This window comes from Heptranchias perlo, chromosome 3 (genome assembly GCF_035084215.1).
Source record: "Heptranchias perlo isolate sHepPer1 chromosome 3, sHepPer1.hap1, whole genome shotgun sequence".
In the NCBI taxonomy this organism is placed as follows: domain Eukaryota; kingdom Metazoa; phylum Chordata; class Chondrichthyes; order Hexanchiformes; family Hexanchidae; genus Heptranchias; species Heptranchias perlo.
Window position 1 is genome coordinate 35,143,925 of NC_090327.1, and position 24,307 is coordinate 35,168,231.

At 43.6% G+C, this 24,307-nt stretch overlaps 2 protein-coding genes across 4 annotated transcripts in view; both read right to left on the reverse strand.

Moving 5' to 3' along the window:
• elp6 (elongator acetyltransferase complex subunit 6) overlaps positions 1-20,292 on the reverse strand; it is a 48,010-nt gene extending 27,718 nt beyond the window's left edge. The window contains exons 1-2 of the mRNA XM_067978771.1: positions 20,078-20,292; positions 11,004-11,082 (exon numbers count right to left, since the gene is read on the reverse strand). Coding sequence (XP_067834872.1) covers positions 11,004-11,082; positions 20,078-20,131 — 133 coding nt within the window. The 5' untranslated portion in view covers positions 20,132-20,292. The remainder of the gene's footprint in view (positions 1-11,003; positions 11,083-20,077) is intronic.
• A 781-nt stretch (positions 20,293-21,073) lies between these two features.
• The window catches only part of LOC137311913 (aurora kinase C-like), a 35,255-nt gene continuing 32,021 nt past the window's right edge, over positions 21,074-24,307 (reverse strand). For all 3 annotated transcript variants that reach the window (XM_067978774.1, XM_067978775.1, XM_067978773.1), the window contains 2 exons: positions 22,183-22,245; positions 21,074-21,665 (listed from right to left, as the gene is read on the reverse strand). In XM_067978774.1, coding sequence (XP_067834875.1) covers positions 21,558-21,665; positions 22,183-22,245 — 171 coding nt within the window. In that variant the 3' untranslated portion in view covers positions 21,074-21,557. The remainder of the gene's footprint in view (positions 21,666-22,182; positions 22,246-24,307) is intronic.

Here is a 24,307-nt window from a genome sequence, read left to right on the forward strand (position 1 = left end):
TATTATCCCAATCTATATTAGGATAGTTGAAGTCCCCCGTTATCACTACTCTTATAGCCTTTGCACCTCTAATTTCTCTGCAAATTTGCTCCTCTATATCCTTCCCACTAGTTGGTGGCCTTTGCACTGGCTGCCTCCCCGCCATTGATACCCTAATTGCTGCATGGTTCCTTCGCTTTGGCCCACTCATCATTGATACGCTGACTATGCAATGGTTACTTTGCTTTGGCTGGCTTCCATGGAGTTGACTCCCTCAGTACTGCATGGTTCATATGCTGTGGCCTCCTCCCCTGGAGTTGACTCCCTCACTGTGGTACAACTCAACATTGGTGCGATGGCCTGAATCTCCCGTGATAGTGCTAGCTCCTCTAATCCCATTCCCTTTCTACATATCCTTTTACATTCTTCCTTATCAAATTCCTTTTTAAAACGATATTCTAGTCTCTACCATTGTGATAAAGCATCCATGTCCTAATGACCCAAGAGAGAAGGGAGGAATAAAACCTTGAAAATTTACCTCTCCACTGTTTGCTACATCGGAACACAGACCCAAGCACAGAACATACTTGGATGGGCATGGTGACAATAACACAAGGGTGGGGGGAAAAGAGATTCACATCAGTCATGTGGTGACGTATTGCAATTAATGGGCTGTTGGATTGGAATAACCTCAGCCGCAGTCAAGTAATTTTTTCCTTAATGGTTCCAATATGTGTAGTTGGATTAGGTACAAGGAGACACTATGGACATTGGGAATCTTTACACACAAATTATGTGGCTCGTGGGAGATCCAAATGGTATAGACAAATTGATCCCATATATTGTGTTTGGCAGTCAAACTCTACAACAAAGGGATCAACCTCCTAAGCAAGGCGGACAGACAGTTTAGGTTTAACTACATTACACAGAGCATGGTTAATTATTGTAGCCGACTGCCTTGGGGAAGTGACAGAGGTGGATAGCATAGTGAACTATGGATTGCCTGAAATGTGTCCTCAAAAGGCAAAGCTAGGGCTAATGCTAATTAAATCATGAAGGCTTATATGAGCAAGAACATTTCTTACCAAGAATAGAAGACACCAAGACCACAAGCCTGGAGATGGCTCGTTAAGGGGAACATAAAAGATGTCCTGCCTTATTTGGCCCTGTGTTCGACTCTGTTAGCAAAAGCTGGAGAAGCCAGGGAGCAAACAAGCGACCCAGCACGTCTAGGCGCTGGTCTTTTGTTGATTTGGAGGTCAGAGGGTGGCACCATGCTGCACAAGGTGATTTCAATCCTTCTGGTGGCACTCTCCTAATATACGTGTCTCTCAATTGGTCAATAGAATTTCTCTGGAACATGAAAGATAGTGCTTTTTACACTAAGGGCAGGATTTTAACTGCCAAGTCCAGATGGGTTTGGGGCCGGGGTGGGGGGGGGGCAAACAAAAATCGCATTTTTATGGAGCTAGAGGGAATCCCAGCTCCAACCCACAGAAAAATGGGTACAACCCAGACGCATCTGGGTGTGCGCACGGATCAGGAAGCCGGAAGTCCCGCCAGCAATTAAATCCGGCGGGCCGATAATTAAAGGGCAGGTATACCTCACTGTGGTACTTAAGGTGGTATGTTTTTTTGTATATTGGACACTTAAAAGTACCTGGGCAGCTTTCCCATCGCTTCTGATCCACACCTGGTGAAACCATGCGGGGAGGGCCGGATCAACGAGAAATAGACTAAACTAATTAAATAAAATTACATTCCCTTTGTAAAAAATAAACATACCTTAAAACTGATGTAATCTGCAACCCCATCCCACCCCCCGCCGATACTTCCTCCACCATCGGACGTCAATCAGGCTGGCTGCTGGGCGCGAAACCCAGAAAAGGTATTGATTGGCCTCATTAAGGTCGCTTCCCTTCTGGGTTCTGCACCTGCAAATCCTCCCCCACCGGCACGATGCCCTAAAGTTCAGTCTTCAGTCCTCAGTTTAGTTCTAGTTTTTTTTAGTATCTCTAGCAAAAAGGTTTGCATTTAGGCACGACAGATAAAATGAAAACTAGAAGGCGTAAGGCGATTAACCCAGCATCAAAGCTGTGGCAGGGGGTTGGGAACCTGAGCAGGGAGACAGAGGAAAGCGTATCAGGAAGGGACAGAAGGTATGGAGTAAAAGGTAAAGTGTTAAAAAAGGAAAAAGCAGGAACTAAGTGTCACAAAACATATTTGAAAGTTCTTTATCTGAATGCACGTAGCATTCGTAACAAAATGGACGAGTTAACGGCACAAATAACGACGTATGGGTATGATCTTGTGGCCATTACAGAAACATGGCTGCAGGGTGACAACGACTGGGAATTAAATATGCCAGGGTATTTAACAATCAGGAAGGACAGGCAGGAAGGAAGGGGAGGTGGGGTGGCTATGTTAATAAGGGAAGGAATCACTGTAATACAGAGAAAAGATATTGGGACAAAGGATCAGGATAATGAAACAGTTTGGGTAGAGATAAGGAATAATAAGGGGCAAAAAACACTCGTGGGCGTAGTATATAGGCCTCCTAATAGTTGCAACTCTGCTGGAAGAAGTATTAATCAGGAAATAGTCGGGGCATGTAATAAGGGAACAGCTATAATTATGGGGGATTTTAACTATCATATTAACTGGACAAATCAAATTGGGCAGGGTAGCCTTGAGGAAGAGTTTATTGAGTGTATTAGGGATGGATTTCTTGAGCAGTATGTAACTGAACCTACAAGGGGGCAAGCAACCTTGGACCTGGTCCTGTGTAATGAGCCAGGATTAATTAATAATGTCCTAGTTAAGGATCCCCTTGGAATGAGTGACCATAACATGGTTACATTCCATATCCAATTAGAGGGTGAGAAGGTTGGTTCTCAAACAAGCGTACTGAGCTTGAATAAAGGAGACTATGATGGTATGAGAGCGGAATGGATTAAAGTGGACTGGGAAAATAGTTTAAAGGGTAAGACGGTACATGAACAGGAGTTATTTTACAACTTTCAAAAAATATATATTCCACTGAGGAAAAAAGGGTGTAAAAGAAATGACAGCCATCCGTGGCTAAGAAAAGAAATTAAGGATAGTATCCGACTAAAAACAAGGACATATAAGGTAGCCAAACTTAGTGGGAGGATAGAAGATTGGGAAGTCTTCAAAAGACAGCAAAAAGTAACGAAAGGATTGATTAAGAAAGGGAAGATAGATTATGAAAATAAATTAGCAAAAAATATAAAAACAGATAGCAAGAGTTTCTACAGTTATATAAAAAGAAAAAGGGTGGCTAAGGCAAACATAGGTCCTTTAGAGGATGAGACCGGGAAATTAATGGTGGGAAGCATGGAGATGGCAAAAATGCTGAACAAATATTTTGTTTCAGTCTTGACGGTAGAGGACACTAAGAATATCCCAACACTGGACAAACAGGGGGCTCTGGGGGGGGGGGGGGGGGGGGAGGAACTAAATACGATTAAAATCACTAAGGAATTGGTGCTCAGTAAACTAATGGGACACAAGGCGGATAAATCCCCTGGACCTGATGGCTTACATCCTAGGGTCTTGAGGGAAGTGGCAGTAGGGATTGTGGATGCTTTGGTAATAATTTTCCAAAATTCTCTGGACTCGGCAAAGGTCCCGGCAGATTGGAAAACTGCTAATGTAACACCCTTATTTAAAAAGGGTAGTAGGCAGAAGGCTGGAAATTATAGACCAGTTAGCCTAACATCTGTGGTGGGTAAAATTTTGGAGTCTATTATTAAGGAGACAGTAGCGGAACATTTGGATAAACATAATTTAATAGGAAAAAGTCAGCATGGCTTTACGAAGGGGAAGTCATGTCTGACAAATTTGCTTGAGTTCTTTGAGGACATAACGTACAGGGTGGATAAAGGGGAACCAGTGGACGTAGTGTATTTGGACTTCCAGAAGGCATTCGACAAGGTGCCACATAAAAGATTATTGCTCAAGATAAAGAATCACTGGATTGGGGGTAATATTCTGGCATGGGTGGAGGATTGGTTATCTAACAGGAAGCAGAGAGTTGAGATAAATGGTACATTCTCGGACTGGCAACCAGTAGCCATGGTGTTCCGCAGGGGTCGGTGCTGGGTCCCCAACTCTTTACAATCTATATTAACGATTTGGAGGAGGGGACCGAGTGTAACATATCAAAGTTTGCAGATGAAACAAAGATGGGAGGGAAAGTAGAGAGTGAGGAGGACATAAAAAACCTACAAGGGGATATAGACAGGCTGGGTGAGTGGGCGGAGATTTGGCAGATGCAATACAATATTGGAAAATGTGAGGTTATGCACTTTGGCAGGAAAAAAATCGGAGAGCAAGTTATTATCTTAATGGCAAGAAACTGGAAAGTACTGCAGTTCAAAGGGATCTGGGGGTCCTAGTGCAAGAAAATCAAAAAGTTAGTTTGCAGGTGCAGCAGGTGATCAAGAAGGCCAACGGAATGTTGGCTTTTATTGCTAGGGGGATAAAATATAAAAACAGGGAGGTATTGCTGCAGCTGTATAAGGTATTGGTGAGACCGCACCTGGAATACTGCATACAGTTTTGGTCTCCATACTTAAGAAAAGACATACTTGCTCTCGAGGCAGTACAAAGAAGGTTCACTCGGTTAATCCCGGGGATGAGGGGGCGGACATATGAGGAGAGGTTGAGTAGATTGGGACTCTACTCATTGGAGTTCAGAAGAATGAGAGGCGATCTTATTGAAACATATAAGATTGTGAAGGGGCTTGATCGGGTGGATGCGGTAAGGATGTTCCCAAGGATGGGTGAAACTAGAACTCGGGGGCATAATCTTAGAATAAGGGGCTGCTCTTTCAAAACTGAGAGGAGGAGAAACTTCTTCACTCAGAGGGTAGTAGGTCTGTGGAATTTGCTGCCCCAGGAAGCTGTGGAAATTTAAAACAGAAATAGACAGTTTCCTAGAAGTAAAGGGAATTAGGGGTTATGGGGAGCGGGCAGGAAATTGGACATGAATTTAGATTTGAGGTTAGGATCAGATCAGCCATGATCTTATTGAATGGCGGAGCAGGCTCGAGGGGCCGATTGGCCTACTCCTGCTCCTATTTCTTATGTTCTTATATAGGGCCTTTCATGACCTCACTGTTACTTGTATATAAATGAATTACATCAATCGATGACTGATTAAGCTCAGGTGCATGAGCAATTTGGAACTCTCTGGCTCCCATATATAAGGGAGTAGGCTTGGGTTTTTGTGTGGAATGTGAATCCCAGCAAATAAAGTTTATAAGCAACTAAAAGTATTCAGTCCTTCACTGTCTGGCTATCCATTTGTAACATGGTTGCAGAGGATGGTTGCCTAAAAGTGGAAACAGAAAAAACATTTTTTTTGGACACAGAACTTGAAAGCCGTAAGGCTGTTGTGAAGAATGGCGGAAAACAAGAGTAAGTTGGTGAGGTACGATTTCCCTCTGACTTTTTTGGAGTTTCAACCACATGACCAATGGAAAAAGAGGTTGATTCATGGTTACTGCTCTGCTGAAGAGAAAGCAAGGACTGGCCTTGGCATTATTGCTTCCTGAACACAGCAAGATTAGGAGTAAAGTATTTTTGGAGCTGGAGGTTGATTGTTTTGACGAAGGTTTTGACGAAGGTTTTGACGAAGGTTTTGACTACCTAATAAGATTCCTCTACAAAATATATAAAAAAGATGATCTGTTGATTGCTTACGAGGCCTGGTCAGAGTTTGTTTGATTTTGAAAAAGGAATGGTCATTCCATGGGAGAACACATCATGGATGTCAACAAATTATACCAAAGGTTGTCGAGGTACTTATTAGGAATCCCTGAATCGGTCCTTGCATTTAAAGATTGGACTGTGCTAAAGTATCTCATTGATAGGCAGCTTGTCTTAACTGTTGTCCAGTTCTCAGACAGAGAGACTCTGTTAGATCAGATGTCTGACATTGCTTTAAAAAAAATTCTAGGGAAACATTCATTCCCTTTGGCACTCATGGATCACATGGGGCCTTCTGCTGTAACACACAGAATGGAAGATTCCATGGTGACCAGGTTTAGAGATGATGCAGACACTGAAATCCAGTTTGGCGCCTGCATTCAGAATTCTCAGGAGACTGGACGGTGTCGTCAATGCGACGAATGGATTAGGGACAGGCTGACCAGTGATGAGCGCCAGCGAAGCAGATCCGGCTATATAGACAGACTACAAATTGGGGACAGGAATTATGGACCACTGAATTCCAGGAATGACCAAGGACAAATCAGGAGGTGCTTTCGTTGTGACTCTGCATCATTACGCGATGAATTGCCCAGAACACAGACACAGGGTATTTGAGACGACTCATGTGGACAGCAGCTGAGGCACAGGATGAAGTTAATGATACATATGAACAAATCATTTGTCATGTGGAGTTTTAATCCGGTGATGGTGTTCGTTGCGGATTCTTTCAATTGTGCAGTACTAGATAATACGTGTACTTCGACCACTTGTAGGGTGGATTGGTTAACATGGTACCTTGACTCAGTCAGCAGTGAAGATCAGCACAAGGTTAAAGAGTATAAAAGTTCGACCTGCTTTAGATTTGGTGATGACAACACCTTGAGGTCACTCAAGCGAGTTGTCATATCATGTGAAATAGCTAGAGAAAGCCATTTTATAAGCAGGTGTAGTCTCAAATGAGATACCCATGCTTTTGGGTAAACCTTCCATGCAAAGAGCAAATGAAACTGGACATGGAACACGATAAAGGGGATTACGTTTGGAAAATCAGTTGACCTACGGTTTACCCAGTCAGGGCATTATTGTGTCACCTTAATGAAACCTGATGTTTCTCATCAGCATGTCAGACAGGTATTAATGGCATCAAGTGTTCAGGATAGGCAAGAATAAAGACAAATTATCCTGAAATTACAGACAATTTGCCCACCCTAAAGGCCATCGTTTAAAAATCTTGCTGAAAGATGTGGTGCACTGAACGAGAAGAAATCAGTGACAATTGTAACATTTGTAAAAAGTATATAGACTGGACACCCCCACGTCCTATTGTAAGTCTCCCTTTGGCACAGACTTTAACAAGGTCATGGCCATAGATTTAAAAACATGGGACAAAGCCAGAAATATTTTCATCCTACATTTTATTGACCCAGCTACAAGGTTTAGTATTTCTTCCCTTATACATAGTAAGGAGGTTATTCTCGATCAGATTATGGAAAAATGGATAAGGACTGGGCTTGGGACAGCAGCCAAATTTCTGACTGATAATGGAGGGGAATTTGCTAATGAGGAGTTCAGAGACACGGGAGTATGAATATACTTGTCATGATTACAGCGGCTGAGAGTCCTTTTATCAATGACTTTGTGAAAGGAATCATGCTGTGATTGATAACATGGTGCATAAAATTTGAGGATTGGCCAGAACATAAGTTGTCGACTGCCCTAACATAGGCAGTTCACGCAAAGAATTCTTTGCAGATAGTTGGAGGGTATAGTCCTTACCAGCTTGTCTATGGGCATAATTCCAAATTATCTTCTGTTCAGTGATAATCTCCCTGCTCTAGAAGGTGCTACGATTAGTTTTTTTCCCTGAGCATTTAAAAGCGTTACATGCAGGAAGACAGGCTTTTAATCAGCGCTGAGGCATCAGCAAGAACGCGTAGAGCGCTGAGGCATCGTATTGGGCCATCTGAGACTCAGTTCAGTTCAGATTTGGTATACTACAAAAGTGGGTCGTAAGGAATGGAAAAGCTCTGATAAGGTGACCAGTCATGATGGTACTTGTCCAACATGGCAATCAAACAAGGTTCATTCCTCACATTTACTTGGAATGAATTCTAGAATCTCTGACTCTGAGCAGGTGATAGCAGTAAATGATGCACCTTGTACCCCAAATGTTCATGATTTTTGAGATGCAGGTCCTGAGGAACAGAATGAGGTAGATCCAGGGCTGGACAGTGATAATGTGAGTGATCAACTACATGACAGAGCTGTCATATCCAAACTGGGTACACAAGTGACTTACGTTCCAGAAGAAACGGATGAATGGAGAGACGTGACAATTTTGGGATATGCAGGAAAAGCTAGTGGGAAGTTTAAATATTGGTTAAATGTTCAGGATGATGACCAAGAAGCACCGTCCATGGATTGGTAAAATGTGGAGAGTCAAAGTGTAGTACAAGTAGTGATAGGGGGTCAGATAGTCAATATCACCTCAAAAAACGATCACTTACTAAGAACCTCATACTGCAAAAAGGAGATCTCACAGTAGTAGTCCCTATGGACATAGAAGTAGAGCCCGGAGCTTGACTAGATCAGATGGCGAACGACGACCACGGAACCATCACATTATAAAACAAGAAGCAGACGTCCTTGTGACAGTGAAGTTTTGGTGGTTGATAATAGACTTGAGGATAAAATAATAATGAGGCGAAAGAGGGAATTGGATAGTTGGAAAAAATTGGGTGTTTATTCTAAGGTACCAGATAAGGGTCAACCAGCTTTGTCGCATAGATGGGTTTGTACTGAAAATGTCGTTAAGGCTAAAGCAAGGTTGGCATCTAGAGGTTTTGAAGAGAAACTAGGTGATACTAGAGTGGATTCTCCCACTGCTGGAAAGGTATTCTTAATCTTTTTAGCCACATTCACGAGGGTGTAGATCGATTGACATAAAAGCCGCATTTCTTAAGGGTAATACTTTTCAACGAGAAGTGTTTCTGAAACCGCCTAAAGAGGCAGCAGATGCGGAAGGAAAATTATGGAAGCTAAACAAATGTGTATATGGCCTGAATGATGCTTCCAGGGGATAATATTTTTCAGTGAGATCTGTTTTGCTAAAAACAGGTTGTGTTCAGCTAAAATCAGATCCAGTCATATTTTATTGGTCCCATAAAGGCAAACTTTCAGGCATCATCTTGATTTGTTATGGGGAGATACTGCAGAATTTGAGGAATTTGGCATTGGTAAAATTAGATTAGAATTAAAGGCCTGTGGGGCCTTTAAATATACTGGTTTAGATATCAAGCAAAGTGGGTCTAGTATAACTTTAAATTAAATAGTCCTATTAAGAGTGTTATTCCCATCACGGTTAATCGTACTAGGTCATCACAAAAAGGTGCCGTTATTGCTAAAGAGAGAGAGAAATTACAAAGTTTGATTAATTAGTTGAACTGGTTGTGCACTCAGACTAGACCAGATGCTGGTTTTGATGGGTTAGAGTTAAGTACTTCAATGAAATATCCTGTAGTAGAGAATATTTTAAGGGGAAATAAAACATTACGGAAATTAAATTTCAATACATGTACTTAAGTTCCCATCCTTAGGTGGTCCAAAGAACATGAAGCTAGTAATCGTCCTGATGGGTATTCTTGTGCAGCTGGTTGCATATGGGTGAAAACGGGACACGTTGCCCTTTAGTGTGTTCACGCGCGTGTGTGTTTGCTCTCTGGCTCCCATATTTAAGGCAGTAGACTTGGTGAGAGGTTGTGGGGTTTTGTGTGACGGATGCATTGGGTGTAATGTGAATCCCAGCAAACAAAATTTATAAGCAACTAAGTAGTCAGTCCTTCACTGTCTGGCTCTTTGTTTGTACCACTCAGGATATCCCAATGACGTACTTTTGAAGTCTAGTCACTGATTTACTGTAGGAAGCACAGCAAGGTCCCACAAACAGCAATGTGATGATGATCAGATAATCTGTTTGTGATGTTTGAGGAATAAATACTGGCAGGGCACCGGGCAGAACCACCCCCTGCTCCTCTTCGAATAGTGCCATGGGATCCTTTATGCCCACCTGAGGGCAGATGGCACCTCAGACAGTGCAGCACTCCCTCAGCACTGGAGTGTTAGCCTACATTTTGTGCTAAGTTTCTGGAATATGATTTGAACCCACACCTTCTGACTCAGAGTGCTACCACTGAGCCATGGCTAGCTACCACAGTCATCTCTGTAGAAGATGTAGGAGTTCCTTGTCCAATATATGTAGAAGGGTGTCTGTAAATTCAGAAAGTGCAGCTCCAACAGGGAGAAAGGTTATAGAAGTTAAGATTGTACAGCTATACCAGCTAGATATTAGTGCATCACTTAGATGTACAAGTTTCCATGAGATCAAGGGAAATGAGATACAAGCCAACTAGTCCAGAGACAGCTTCCAGCACAGTGGTTAATTTATCCAGGAGGAACAGATAGCACCTCTACAGATGGAGGTTTGTCAGTCTGACGTCTCAGAAGGCTAATACCATCCTCCCAAAGGAAGGCAAGACAATCAGTTCGCCCACACCAGCTCATAAGAATGAGGTCATACAAGTTCTGGAAACATTGCTAACTACAACAGAGTTTATTCTATTCAATAGACTGGCTATATAATAGTTTCCTTAGATAGTTGCTAAGTTGTCTAATCCTAAATTACTGTGACATAACTGAACTTCCTTTGTAACCTCTTTATTTCATCAATAACTCAATCTACTAATTATTTGCATACTCAATGTTTAAGTGCTGCTAACTATGATTCTAAGGTTAATAAATTGTTAGTTCATGATTTTGTTGTTTAACGTCTTTGCTCATTGGAAAGAAATGGTTAATTTACTCAATAGTTTGTATGGATCCTATTGAGTGTAAATACTAATATAATCCAAATTGGTTGATCCAAAACAGTTTGGCAAGCTAAATTTAGGCATCGTTCACACCTAGACATAAACTCTGTGAACTTCAGATGGTTCCTTGATAAGAATTATTTGATGCCCTGATGCATATTCTTGTCAGGCTGGCCCCAAAGATTATAGACCTCTTATCCCCCTCCATAGCCCAGTCTGTCAAACATCTATCCATCACAACACATCACATGCTTGTGGCCTCAACGTCAAACACAGTGTGCAAGTTGCATCTTCACTGAAGAAAACTGCATGGCCTAAAAACAAGTGGTGCGATGCACTTTCAGTACTGCACGTTAAACTGCAGCATTCCAATACACTTCCAACTCAATGCTGTCCCCAAAGAAAGCAAGTGCCACTTACCTTTGAGATAAAAAGAAAGGAAGTGATGTACAAGGAAACTGCCATCCGTCTGCTTGTCACATATAAGCACACCTTGTCCCTGTTTTGAAAATTTAAAAAAAAGAAAATTTTGGCCCGGGCAAAACCTTTGCTCATTTATTTTCTTCCTTTGCACAGTCTCCCTGCAATGTTTCACCATTAGAGGGGAATCGATGTCAAACTGTCACTAAGAAAGCGGGGGGGGGCGGGGGCGGGGGCGGGGGGCGGGGGGAAGCAGGGAATTAGAAGTTTCTTGATGCAAAGTTGTTAGTACATGGAATGCTTTTCCAGTAACGTAGAGGCTGTTTCCCCTGGCTGGAGGGTCTGGAACTAGGGGTCAGTTTCAAGATGAGTGGTCAGCCATTTTGGACCGAGATGAGGAGGAATTTATTCACTCAGAGGGTTGTGAATCTTTGGAATTCTGTACCTCAGAGGGCTGTGGATGCTCATTGAGTATATTGAAGACTGAGATCGATAGATTTTTGGATACTAAAGGGAATTAAGGGATATAGGGATCAGGCAGGAAAGTGGAGTTGAGGTAAAAGATCAACCATGATCTTATTGAATGGCAGAGCAGGCTCGAGGGACCGTATAGCCTTCTCCTGATCATATTTGTGTAGTTGTAAAGGAACAGGAGTAGGCCATTCAACCCCTCAGGCAAGCTCCGCCATTCAATTAGATCATGGCTGATCTGCACCTTAACTCAATTTACCTGCCTTTGCTCCAAATCTCTTGCTACCCTTACCTAAAAAAAAAATCTATCGCTCTCAATCTTGAAAGTGCCTGCTTCTAGTCTTTTGCAGAGAGTTCCAGATTTTTAACTATCTTTTGTGTGAAAAAATGTTTCCTGATTTCACTCCTGAATGGCCTAGCTCTAATTTTATTATGTCCCCTTGTTCTTGATTCCCCCACCAAAGGAAATATAGTTTCTCTGTATCTACCCTATCAAATCCTATTAACATTTTAAACACCTCGATCACATCACCCCTCAATCTCCGAGACTCAAGGGAACACAAGCCAAGTTTATGAAACCCGTCCTCTTAATTCAACCCTCTAAGCCCTGGTATCATTCTGGTGAATCTGCACTGCACCCTCTCCAAGGCCAATTTTTCCTTCCTGAGGTGCCGTGCCCAAAACTGAATACAGTACTCCAGATAGGGTCTGACCATGACTCTATACAACTGAAGCATAACTTCCTCCCCGTTATATTCTGGCCCCCTTGAGATAAAGGCCAACATTCCATTAAGCTTTATGTACCTGTCCACTGGCTTTTAATGATGTGTGCATGGACTCCCAAATCGCTTTGCTCACATGCAGTTGAAGCAGAGACCATTGCAGCTTTTATAAAAATCATAGAAAGGTTACAGCACAGAAGGGGGCCATTCAGCCCACCAGCTCTATGCAAGAGCAATCCAGCTAGTCCCACTCCCCACTCTTTAAGGGAAGAGTGGTTAAACATTTGAAGCAAAGGAAAATACAAGGCAATGGGAAGATAGCAGGTTGGCAGGATTAGTTTTGGATTGCTCTAGCAAAGTGTCAGCGCGGACACAATGGGCTGAATGGCCTCCTTCTGTGCTCTACATGTCAACCATTCTGTCGCCAGTGTGGCTTACTGTCAGGCCTACACAGATGCCGATTTTCAGACAAGCTTCCTGATGGCTCAGCCAGATTATCCCATGAGTAACGGAGCTACACGGACCAGAAAGGTCACACGTTTGATGCCATATGTGCCGAGTTTAATCATCGGCATGGACTGTAATCACGGAGGTACAGCACACTTCTGGGTTAAGGACCAGCATAAAAAAAAAATGACGTTACTCCCTCCTAGTGGAGTCAGCCATGGCTCAGAGGTAGTACTCTTGCCTCCAAGTCTAAGTGTTGTGCATTCAAGTCTCACTCGAGACTTGAGCCCAAATCTCGACCAACGCTTCATGCAGTACCGAGGGAGTGCTGTATCTGCCCATAAAAGATCCCAAGCCACTATTTTGAGGAAGAGCAGAGGAGTTCTCCCTGGCCAATATTTAGTCCTCAACCAACATCACAAACAGTTTATCTGGTCATTATCACACTGCTGTTTGTGGGACTTTGCTCTGTACAAATTGGCTGTTGCGTTTCCCTAAATTTCAATGGTGACTACACTTACAAAAAAAGTACTTCAATGGCTGTAAAGCAAATGCAAGTCTTTCTTTTTCTTCCCTACTGCTATGCTACTTTGCATTGCTGGTTACCCATGGCCCACCACTACACAGATTTAAAATCACTCTCTCCCCATAAATCTTACTGCCACCCATCAGCCTGGCCCCAAAAGGTTATAGACTGTTATCCCATTTTATCTCTGATACACCTCCATGACCCGGCCTGTCACTATCCAGCACAACACATCACATCCTCAGCCCAGTGCACAAGTTGCATCTTCATTGAAGAAAACTGTACGGCCTGCAAACAAGAGGTTCAACACACTTTCAGTACCACCTGTTAAACTGATGGCTAAATGCTACCCCCAAAGAGATTGCGCTCCTGATCACTAGTCAGCCACCCCCTGCTACAAATATATGGACGGACCCTACAGGAGTCAGCTCGTTGTCACCGGCCAAGCTCATGTAACTGTATGAAATGAGTCAACATCTTCAGGTGGGAGATGAGAGATAAGGGACAAAATGTGAAACTACCCATTTGGAGATGGACGGATGGGAGCCCCATTGAGACTTCTTTTGATTTTCTCTCTCTCCGGGGGAATGCCCCATTTGAACCCAGGTTTGGTTTCAAATTTTGCCCTCACCCCCACCATATTTTCACATCACCCTGCAAAAGAAACTATTGTAATGCAAGAGATGCGGCAACCAATTTACACGCAGCAAGGTCCCACAAACAGAGATAAATGATCAGCTAATCTATATGGTTGAGAGATAAATAATGCTATGGGATCTTTCACATCAACAGGCAGGCACAAAAAAGAGAATTAATGGGAGGTTTCAAAAAAATTCTTCACACAGAGGGTGGTTAGAATGCAGAATTCTGTTAAAATCTGTTGTCAAAGCAGAGTCCATAAATTGTTTTAAAAGGGAATTCATGTCTTGCAAAAAAAATTTTAAAATTGTTTGGGGAGCGAGGAGAGTCGGATTAAGTAACCAGTGAAGAAAACAGTGCAGAGCGGGTTAACTTTCTGTGCTGTAACATTCTATGACCACCTGCCTCAAATAAACCAGCTTTGTTTTAAAAACAAAACCTCCTCTCTTACTTCAAAAGTACTTCATTGGCTGTAAAGCATTTTGGGACTTCCGGGGGTTGTGAAAGGCACTATATAAATGCAGGTTCCTGCTTTCTCCTCATGCTTTTTGTAGCAATTACTGCAAATCAAAGCAAGTCAGAGGGAGTCACGCTAAAACCGTAGTGCTCTCGTCACACCTCACCTAGAGGGCCATGTCCATTTATGGTCACTGGGACATAAAAAGGGAAATGTTGACATTCTGGAAATGGTGCAAAGAAAAGCAAGAAGGCTGTCAGAGGTTTCAGGAAATGCTGTAGAAATTTCCAAACTTGGAAGGGTACAGCAAAGAGGTGACCAAGATATCAAACATTACACAAAAAGTAAAAGGTGGAATATTTCTCCAAGTTAAACTCGTACAACAAGATAAGGAGGCAGAGGTTCAAACCAGTAAAAAGGCAAATTTAGGAGCCATGTCAGGAAGTTCTTCTTGACTGAGTGACTGACATGCAGAAAGAACCACTGGGAAAGATAAACCCAAGGATCATTTAATAGCTTGGATGCCATGATGGGTGGCACTATAGGTTTTTTTAATGGATGGATGGACATGGTGGAAAGCACTGAATCTTCCTCGATCTGTACCTACCATATGAGACAAGGTCACTGTAGCAATCCACAGCACCACCAAGTGGCCAGAATCAAGTGCTACAACAGAACCTGCATTTAATGAAAACGAAATAATATAGACACTGGGAATATAAAACAGAAAATGCTGGAAACGCTCAGCAAGTCAGGTACAACATCTGCAGAGAGAAGCAGAGTTAATGTTTCAGGCACATTGCCTTTCATAACCAGAAAATATTACAGATTAACAGCTTATAAGGAACAGGGTAAAGGCAGGGGAAAAAAAAGACATACACAAGAAAAAGATAATTTGTCAAGTATGCGGTGGAGAACAGGAGATGGCTAATTGACAGACATGATAATAGTGAGACAAAAGGAAGCATGATCATCGAAATTAACTAAAGAAACAAATACGAGATAAAAAATAATAGATATATCTGCGTCTCGTATAGGTCTTTTATTTTTCAAATTTCTCTCAACATGCTTCCTTTTGTCTCGCTATTATCATGTCTGTCAATTAACCATCTCCTGTTCTCCACCAAATACTTGACAACTCATCTTTTCTCTTTCTTGTCTGTGTCTTTTTTACCCCCTCGCTCAGTTCATCTGTAATATTTTCAGGTTCCTATGAAAGACAGTGCGCCTGAAACGTTAACTGCTTCTCTCTGCAGATCCTGTACCTGACTTGAGTGGTTCCAGCATTTTTGTGTGCTTTTATTTCTACATTTTAATAAGATTGTGACAACTTACATTTATACATTCTGCCTTTAATATACCCAGTCATTTCAACACTGTTCACGGAGGGCTGGCTGGACACAGCAAGAATTGGAAGAAGCTTATGGGAGGGGACCATAGGAACAGTGAAGAGACAGAATCTGAGGAGGCTTTTGAAGGGAGGGAAAAGCATAGCAAGAGATAGTTGGGTGTTGCGTGGGTCAAGGGAGCATACAGATAAGTCTGATGAGGGGCAGGGGTGGGAGAGAGGAAGAGAAGAGATTACACAAATTGGGGTTGTATTCTCTAGAGTTTAGAAGGTTAAGGGGTGATCTGATCGAAGTTTATAAGATATTAAGGGGAACAGATAGGGTGGATAGAGAGAAACTATTTCCGCTGGTTGGGGATTCTAGGAGTAGGGGGCACAGTCCAAAAATTAGAGCCAGACCTTTCAGGAGTGAGATTAGAAAACATTTCTACACACAAAAGGGTGGTAGAAGTTTGGAACTCTCTTCCGCAAATGACAATTGATGCTAGCTCAATTTTAAATTTAAATCTGAGATAGATAGCTTTTTGGCAATCAAAGGTATTAAGGGATATGGGCCAAAGGCAGGTATATGGAGTTAGATCACAGATCAGCCATGATCTTATCAAATGGCAGAGCAGGCACGAGGGGCTGAATGGCCTACTCCTGTTCCTATGTTCCTAGAGAGGGAAAGCAGCAGAATATTGTAGATTTGAAACTGGACACTAAGGGAACTGAAGTTTTGGAGGCTGTGTAATCTACAAAGTTCCTTCCACCCGTCACCAGAGGTGAGGATGGAGGAGTGGGGTTGGAAGGTTGAAGGAAGTGGTTTGTGGTGGAGGAGAATGCTGTGGTGGTCTTTAACCTCCATGACCATCCTGGAAGAGTAGGGGCATGGTAATGTAGCAGTTACAGTATTGGATTTGGCTCAGTGATAGCATTCACACCTGAATCACAAGGTAGTGGATTATCAAGTCATTATTACATTATTGTTTGTGGGACCTGCTTTACACTAACTGCCGTGTTTCCTACATGATAGTGACAACATTTCAAAAGTACTTCATAGTCTGTAAAGCACTTTGGGACATCCTGAGGATATGAAGAGCACTTTATAAATCCAAGTCTTTTCCTTTTATTCTACTCATGGGGAAACTGCTTAACTTTTGCTTAGCTCCTGTTCTCTCTCTCTAATCTCAAAAGAGAAACAATTGTGCAGCTGAAAAGTTACCCAGATGGCAACCCTATCCCACAGTGCTGTATAATCTGCCCCTTTTACACCGCAGGGCACATTCCACAGCATCGGCAAAGAAAATGCATGAATGCATCCTTAATTTCCTGGTCGCATCTCCTTCCTGCCATCAAAAAGCTGCTTTGCTGGTCTGAACAAGCAATGTTATATTATACTGTGCCTAATAACCCAGCATCAACCCAGATAAAGGAAACACATCTAGATTTATTATAGCTTGAAAGAACTTCGGAGTCAGTGTTGACAGCTAGCTTAGAACCTGTTGCATAATTCCAACACTGCTACAGCTATTTAGGGGATAGAGTACAAATGCAAAGAGGTGGAGATAAATTTGTATGTCAATGGTCAGGCCAGTTAGAATGCTATGGGCACGTTTGGGCATTCCACACCGGAAGGACATTAAGCCATAGACAGTGTACAGCGTAGATTAACTAGGATTATACACAGGTGATGAGGAATTAAAGTTATGTGTAACAAGATACCAAAACTATTGGAAACAGAAAAGGTCCAGGTGAAATTTAACAGATGTTCTGAAAATTATGAAGGGTTTTGGGAGGATATGAACAAGGAAAGAATATTTCCCGTGGTCGGTGAGTCAGTTACAAAGATCATTAATGTAAAATTGTCACTAGGAGTGATGAGGGGAGTATTTGGAGAAATTTCTTTAGGTAGAGTTGAAGCAGGAAATGCTTTGCCACAGGCAGTGGCTGAGGCAAACACCATTGATATTAAAGGAAAAAAAGTGGATAAATAATTGAAGCAGAGGAAGATGGAAGGCTATGAGGAAGACAGCGGTACACTGGGATTAATCCTAGATTGTTCAAGCCTCTTTCTGTGCTGTAAACTTTAATGATGTGGAGATGCCGGTGATGGACTGGGGTTGACAATTGTAAACAATTTTACAACACCAAGTTATAGTCCAGCAATTTTATTTTAAATTCACAAGCTTTCGGAGGCTTCCTCCTTCGTCAGGTGAACGTTCGTTCACCTGACGAAGGAGGAAGCCTCCGAAAGCTTGTGAATTTAAAATAAAATTGCTGGACTATAACTTGGTGTTGTAAAATTGTTTACAATTGTCAACTTTAATGGTTTAGGACCTTGTCTTAAATGAGGCTCATACTTCATATCATAGCGCAGTTAAGTGCAACACAATAACTTACATTTGTGTATCACCATTAACGCATTAAAAACATCCCAAGACTCTTCACAGGAGCAGTATAGACAAAATTTGACACTGACCCACATTAGGACATGTGACCAAAAACATGGTCAAAGAGGTAGGCTTTAAGCAGAGCCAGTCATTGCCAATTACATTCACTTCCCCATGGAACAGCATTCAGAAACAAGTGTCTTTCAGCTTCTGCAGCAATCAATAAAATATAAATACGCAACTCAAATCTGCATTACTAGTGTCCATCACGATGACAATAAGCGTAATCTCCCTGAACCTCAACACAACCCACTCATTTGGTTTGATGTAAGTAAAGTTCCTCAAGCTTCATCCCTGTCCCATTTAAGGCTTCACGGGCGCTTCACAGGAACGTTATCAGATGTAATTTGATACCGAGCCACATAAAGGAGACATTAGGATGGGTGACCAAAGGCTTGATCAAAGAGGGAGGTTTTAAGAAGGGTCTTAAAGGAGGCAAAAGTAGAGGCGGAAAGGTTTAGGGAGGGAATTCCAGCGCTTGGGGCCTAGGCAACTGAAGGCATGGCCGCCAATGTGGAGTGATGAAAATCGGGATGTACTTACAGGAACAGAGTTTATGGGAGAGTCGTAGGGCATGGGGGAGGTTACAGAGATAGGGAGGGGCAAGGCCGTGGGGGGATTTGAACACAAGGATGAGAATTTTAAATTCGAGGTGTTGCTGGACCTGGAATCATTGCAGGTCAGTGAGCACAGGGGTGATGGCTGAATGGGACTTGGTGCGAATTAAGAAACAGGCAGCAGAGCTTTGAATAAAGAAGGTGGAAGATGTGAGGCCGGCCAGGAGAGCATTGGAATAGTCGAGTCTGGAGGTAACAAAAGCACGGATGAGGGTTTCAGCAGCAGAAGGGCTGAGGCGGGGACGGAGACAGGTGATATTACAGAGGTGGAAGTACGCGATCTTTGTGATAGAGAGGATATGAGGTCAGAAGCTCAGCTCAGTGTCAAATAGGATGCCAAGGTTGCAAACAATCTGGTTCAGCTTCAGATAGTGGCCAGGAAGGGAGATGGAATGGGTAGCTAGGGAATGAGTTTGTGGCTGGGCCTCAGATAATGGCTTCGGTCTTCCCAATATTTAATTGGAGGAAATTTCCGCTAGATGTTGGACAGGCAGCATGACAAATCAGTGGCAACGGAAGGGTCGAGAGTTCAAGTACCATCACCCCCAAACCCAGCACAGTCCATGGGAAGCCCCGTACCCATTCCCCAAACCCCAGCAGTCCGCAGGAAGCCCCGTATCTTCTCCCCAATTCCTGGCACAGCCCAATGGAAGCCCCATACCCTCTCCCCAATCCCCGGCAGAGCCCACAGAAAGCCCTGTACACCCTCCCCAATCCCCAGCAGAGCCCACAGGAAGCCCCGTACCCTCTCCCCAATCCCTGGCAGAGCCCACAGAAAGCCCCGTACCCTCTCCCCAATCCCCGGCAGAGCCCACAGAAAGCCCTGTACACCCTCCCCAATCCCCGGCAGAGCCCACAGAAAGCCCTGTACACCCTCCCCAATCCCCAGCAGAGCCCACAGGAAGCCCCGTACCCTCTCCCCAATCCCCAGCAGAGCCCACAGAAAGCCCTGTACACCCTCCCCAATCCCCAGCAGAGCCCACAGAAAGCCCTGTACACCCTCCCCAATCCCCAGCAGAGCCCACAGAAAGCCCTGTACACCCTCCCCAATCCCCAGCAGAGCCCACAGGAAGCCCCGTACCCTCTCCCCAATCCCCAGCAGAGCCCACAGAAAGCCCTGTACACCCTCCCCAATCCCCAGCAGAGCCCACAGAAAGCCCTGTACACCCTCCCCAATCCCCAGCAGAGCCCACAGAAAGCCCCGTACCCTCTCCCCAATCCCAGCAGAGCCCACAGGAAGCCCTGTACACCCTCCCCAATCCCCAGCAGAGCCCACGGGAAGCCCTGCGCACCCTCCCCAATTCCCACCACAGTTCACAATCCCCAATCCCAGCAGAGCCGCAGGATGCCCTGTATCCCCTCCCTCCCTCCAACACATCCCTCAGGAAGCCCTGTACCAGCAGCGAACCCTTTACCTGCTCACACGTTTCAGGGGTTGAATTGAGAATGTTGTTCAGCTCTGGAAACATCTCTAAAGCTGGGGGTCAGGGGTCAGGGGTCACCTACTTAACCTCGAGCAGGCGGCCGGACATCACCCTCGCACACAGCCCAGCGCCACACCTGACTCCCTCAGTGTATCCAATCGTCTCGTACTCGTAACCCCAGCGACCAATGTAGCCGAGTCGCGTAATTCCATGCATCGAACGTAATCTTGGCGCGTCACTGCGTCGCGTGCCCGCGCTGTGACGTCGAAATTTAGCCTGACTCCCTCTTAAAGAGGCAGAGCCCCGAAATTCCTGAGGGGCGGAATATGGGCCGGATCCCCGCCCTTTAAGTAAAGACAAATCTGGCTTTGTGGCATGTGGCCACCGATGATAAACCTTACCCCCCACACCTACGAAAAACTCAACCGTCCTCTCCTGAATCCAACTGAAGGCAAACTCGTCCTTCCCCTCCCACCCCCACTGAGGACAAACTTAGTCTTCTCCCCCTCCCCCCACTGAACACAAATGGCCTTCCCCTTTTTCCTGATAAGAAATTCAACCCCCCCATCCCACCACCATCCCTCGAGCTGAAGCTTATTCCCCTTCACTCCCACTTAGATTAATTTGAGGCTTGTTCCTGCCCTTCATGAACAGTAATTCATCCTCCACCCAATGAAAAGCAAATCGCTGCCCCCATGCACTGAGAACCCAAAACTTGCCACTACTGGTGGATTTTCCTCGCCTCGTTCCTTTGTAGCCTAATTGATACTGACTGATTGCTATGATCAGTCAGCAACTCCATTATCATTGTATCATGCGACTTCCAGGATGAATGAGGTGGACCTTGGTCTTTATCGTTTAGCAATTCCTATGTTCCTAGAACAACTGGTGCCTCTTACAACCCCTTGTCTATGAGCCAAAACTTGCCCTCTTGTAGCATCCCTCCCATCCATCCCAGCAGAAGGCTATTGTAACACACTGCACCCATTTTTTTGCAATTGAAGCTTTTATTATTTTATGAATAAATGTATACAAAGAACTGGCATTAGAATAAATGCATGATGATGACTTTTTTGTGCTATTGGTTAAGGGAGGAATGTTGGCCACCCTGAGAGAACTCTCTGCTCTTCTTCCAAAAATGCCACCAGATATTTAACACCAATCTGAACAGGCAGACAGGACTTTAGTTTAATACCTCATGCAAAGGTTGGATCTCCCAAGAAAGCAGGACTTCCTCATTACTGCACTGGAGTGCCAGCATAGATTGCACACTCAAAATCCTGGTGTTTGGCCTGGACCCACCACCTTTTCACCTAGAGGTCGTAGTGCTCACAACTGAGCCAAGCTGACACTGATAGTGGATGCTTCTTAAATTTGTAGATAATTTCTTTTACAAGTAGGGCAAGGTTTTCTTTCTGACTTGAGAGTTAAACAGAAGGAGTATCCATGTTTAGCAAGAAGCAGTCCCATTTCACTCAGGAAGCACTGCTGTTGACAGATTCCTAATGAAGTACGAAACCTGAATAGCATCAGGCCTTTCGGTTGAGTCAACGTTCAGCATCGTGTTTAACAGTTTGGTCTGTAAGATATCAGAACAAGCACAAACACATTAAACACTAGTAGTAATCAGTGCTGCAATATTACATGTCATTACGGGAAGTGCCACAATGTTTGAAATCCAATGTCCATACCCAATGGATAGTGATCAAGAGCAGATCCTGAGCAATATTTTCCCCTCCTCTCTTGCCTTGGAATGCTGAGACCAATTGTGGCACCTTTTCTGGCAATCCACATGGTGTCAGATAACTCAGCATAGATGAGGGAGGCAACCTGGACTATTATTACCCCACAGTTAGAGTATTTACCCGCCAATCTATCGGGGACATATGTTGTAACTTTTGACTTCGTCACTCATTGACCATCAGAACCCAGACCGATAACCCCCAAAACCAACTAAAACCATCACCATTAATTCTAAAAATACTGAAATCATTTCCATGATCCATTCTAAAAATGTAACCAGAAATACCAATAGTACATTATAAAAGACAGGTCTTTATTCAGCTAATTGGAAATTACATTTCAATAATTTTTACCTCTTTGGGAAAGTCCATTGTAAATTTTATGGGAAAAACAAGAGCTTTTGCTTCAGTCCATATCTGTTGAAAATAAAGCAGTTATTCTTTCAGCAGGTTGTGAATTAAACATTTGTCATGATTCTCCAGGAAAAGAAATCCATTATTTTTCTGTGACATCATTTTAATCTCAATATTTTATATTCAAAACACTAATCGCACATTACAGAGTAGGAGATTTACTCTGCAACTGGCTGTGTCATACCTGACCCATTCATAAGCATAAGTCAAAGATCCAGCCATTTTATCTAAGCTGATGGCTCATTGAGAGACTAATCTGTTACCATTGAATTAACATATCTTTAAGCATTTAGAAATAATCACTAAAGTTCTGTTCCTGAATATTATCTGTTGTTGAAAATGCAATAATATGGTTGTGGATTTACATAGTACAGTACATTTCGTTCTGCTTTCCAATACACCTGAGTTTCCTTCCATCAATGTGTGCCTTCCAACTTGATAATCTTACCAAGCATAAGTCAGTGCTTACCTACATTAATGCCCCTTTTCGCACTCCTCAATTAGCCAACAAGCTGCTTAGTGAACTTACAAGCAGGAAATAGATGCAACTGTGTATCACCTTATTTGAGGAGTCTTACAACACCAGGTTATAGTCCAACAGCTTTATTTGAAATCACAAGCTTTCGGAGGCTTCCTCCTTCGTCAGATGAGTATAGGATTCCATAAAGGTATAGCATATATAGTCAGAGAACAATGCCTGGTGATTACAGATAATCTTTCCAACTGCCCGTTATCAAAGCAATCAAAGGAGTTGAATGGTGTTCAGACAGAGAAACATTACATACAAGACTACCGAATACACAAACGGTCACAACACAAGGACAGACAGAGAGAGAGAGAGAGACACACACACCCAAAAGGCAGAGAAAGAGATAGAATGACCAGTTGTATTAAAAACAGATAACTTTTTTTCGCTGGTGGGGTTACATGTAGCGTGACATGAACCCAAGATCCCGGTTGAGGCCGTCCTCATGGGTGTGGAACTTGGCTATCAATTTCTGCTCGATGATTTTCCGTTGTCGTGTGTCTCGAAGACCGCCTTGGAGAACGCTTACCCGAAGATCGGAGGCTGAATTTGAGGGGATGCATGAGAAGCAAGGTGACCGCTACAGGAACAGAGGTAGCCGTCTGAATGTGGATTACTGAGCATATCAACGCTGGCTCAGAAAGCCAAAGAGCGTGAGGAAGATGAGCAATGCCTTGAAGATAACCGCCAATGTAATGGAGAAACGGAACTGCAAATATTGCAGCCTTCACGTTCATTGGATTCACAATTTTCAACCTGATAGTATAAGGTACCACAAAACAATATAGTTGGAAGCCATTGTCAGCCTTTTACTGACACAGATATAATTGTGTAAACATGTCACAATGATGCTTATTTTTAAAAAGGGGTCGCATAACATTTTGCACTATGCTTATCATGACCGTGCAAGAAAGCTAATACAGCACATAATTCTTGCTGAACAGCCCTACCATTAATATCTACTCATGTCACTTTCACTGAAAAAGAATGGCATATAACAGCAGTACTTCTAGTGGAAGTGACACAAGGGAGCCTCTGACAAGCAGAAAATTACAAAGGGATACAGACAGACTAAGTGAGTGGGCAAAATTATGGCAGATGGAGTTCAATGTGGGGAAGTGTGAGGTCATCCACTTTGGATCCGAGAAAGACAAATTGTAATTGTTTCTTAACGATGAGAGACTAGTAGCTGTGGAGTAGCATAAAGATTTAGGCCCCGATATTAGCGGGGAGCCGGGTTGGCAACGGGGGGGTGATTGCGCGTGGCAAACCCGCATGAACCAAACTTACCATTTCCCACACAATTGCACATTGCTTGATAGTGGTTAACATCCTCTCCAGGTTTTGCACCCGGCAGCTAGTCTGATTGACAGGCTGGCTGCCATCAGGAGCTGCAACACGGGGTGGGGGGAGGGGGGCGGGAAAGAGAGAGAGCCTGACGTCATCCGGCACTGGAAGACCGGGGTGAGGAGACGGGAAGATCGGGGGGGGGGGGGGGGGAAGATCAGGGAGGGAGGGAGGGGAAGATCGGGGGCGGGA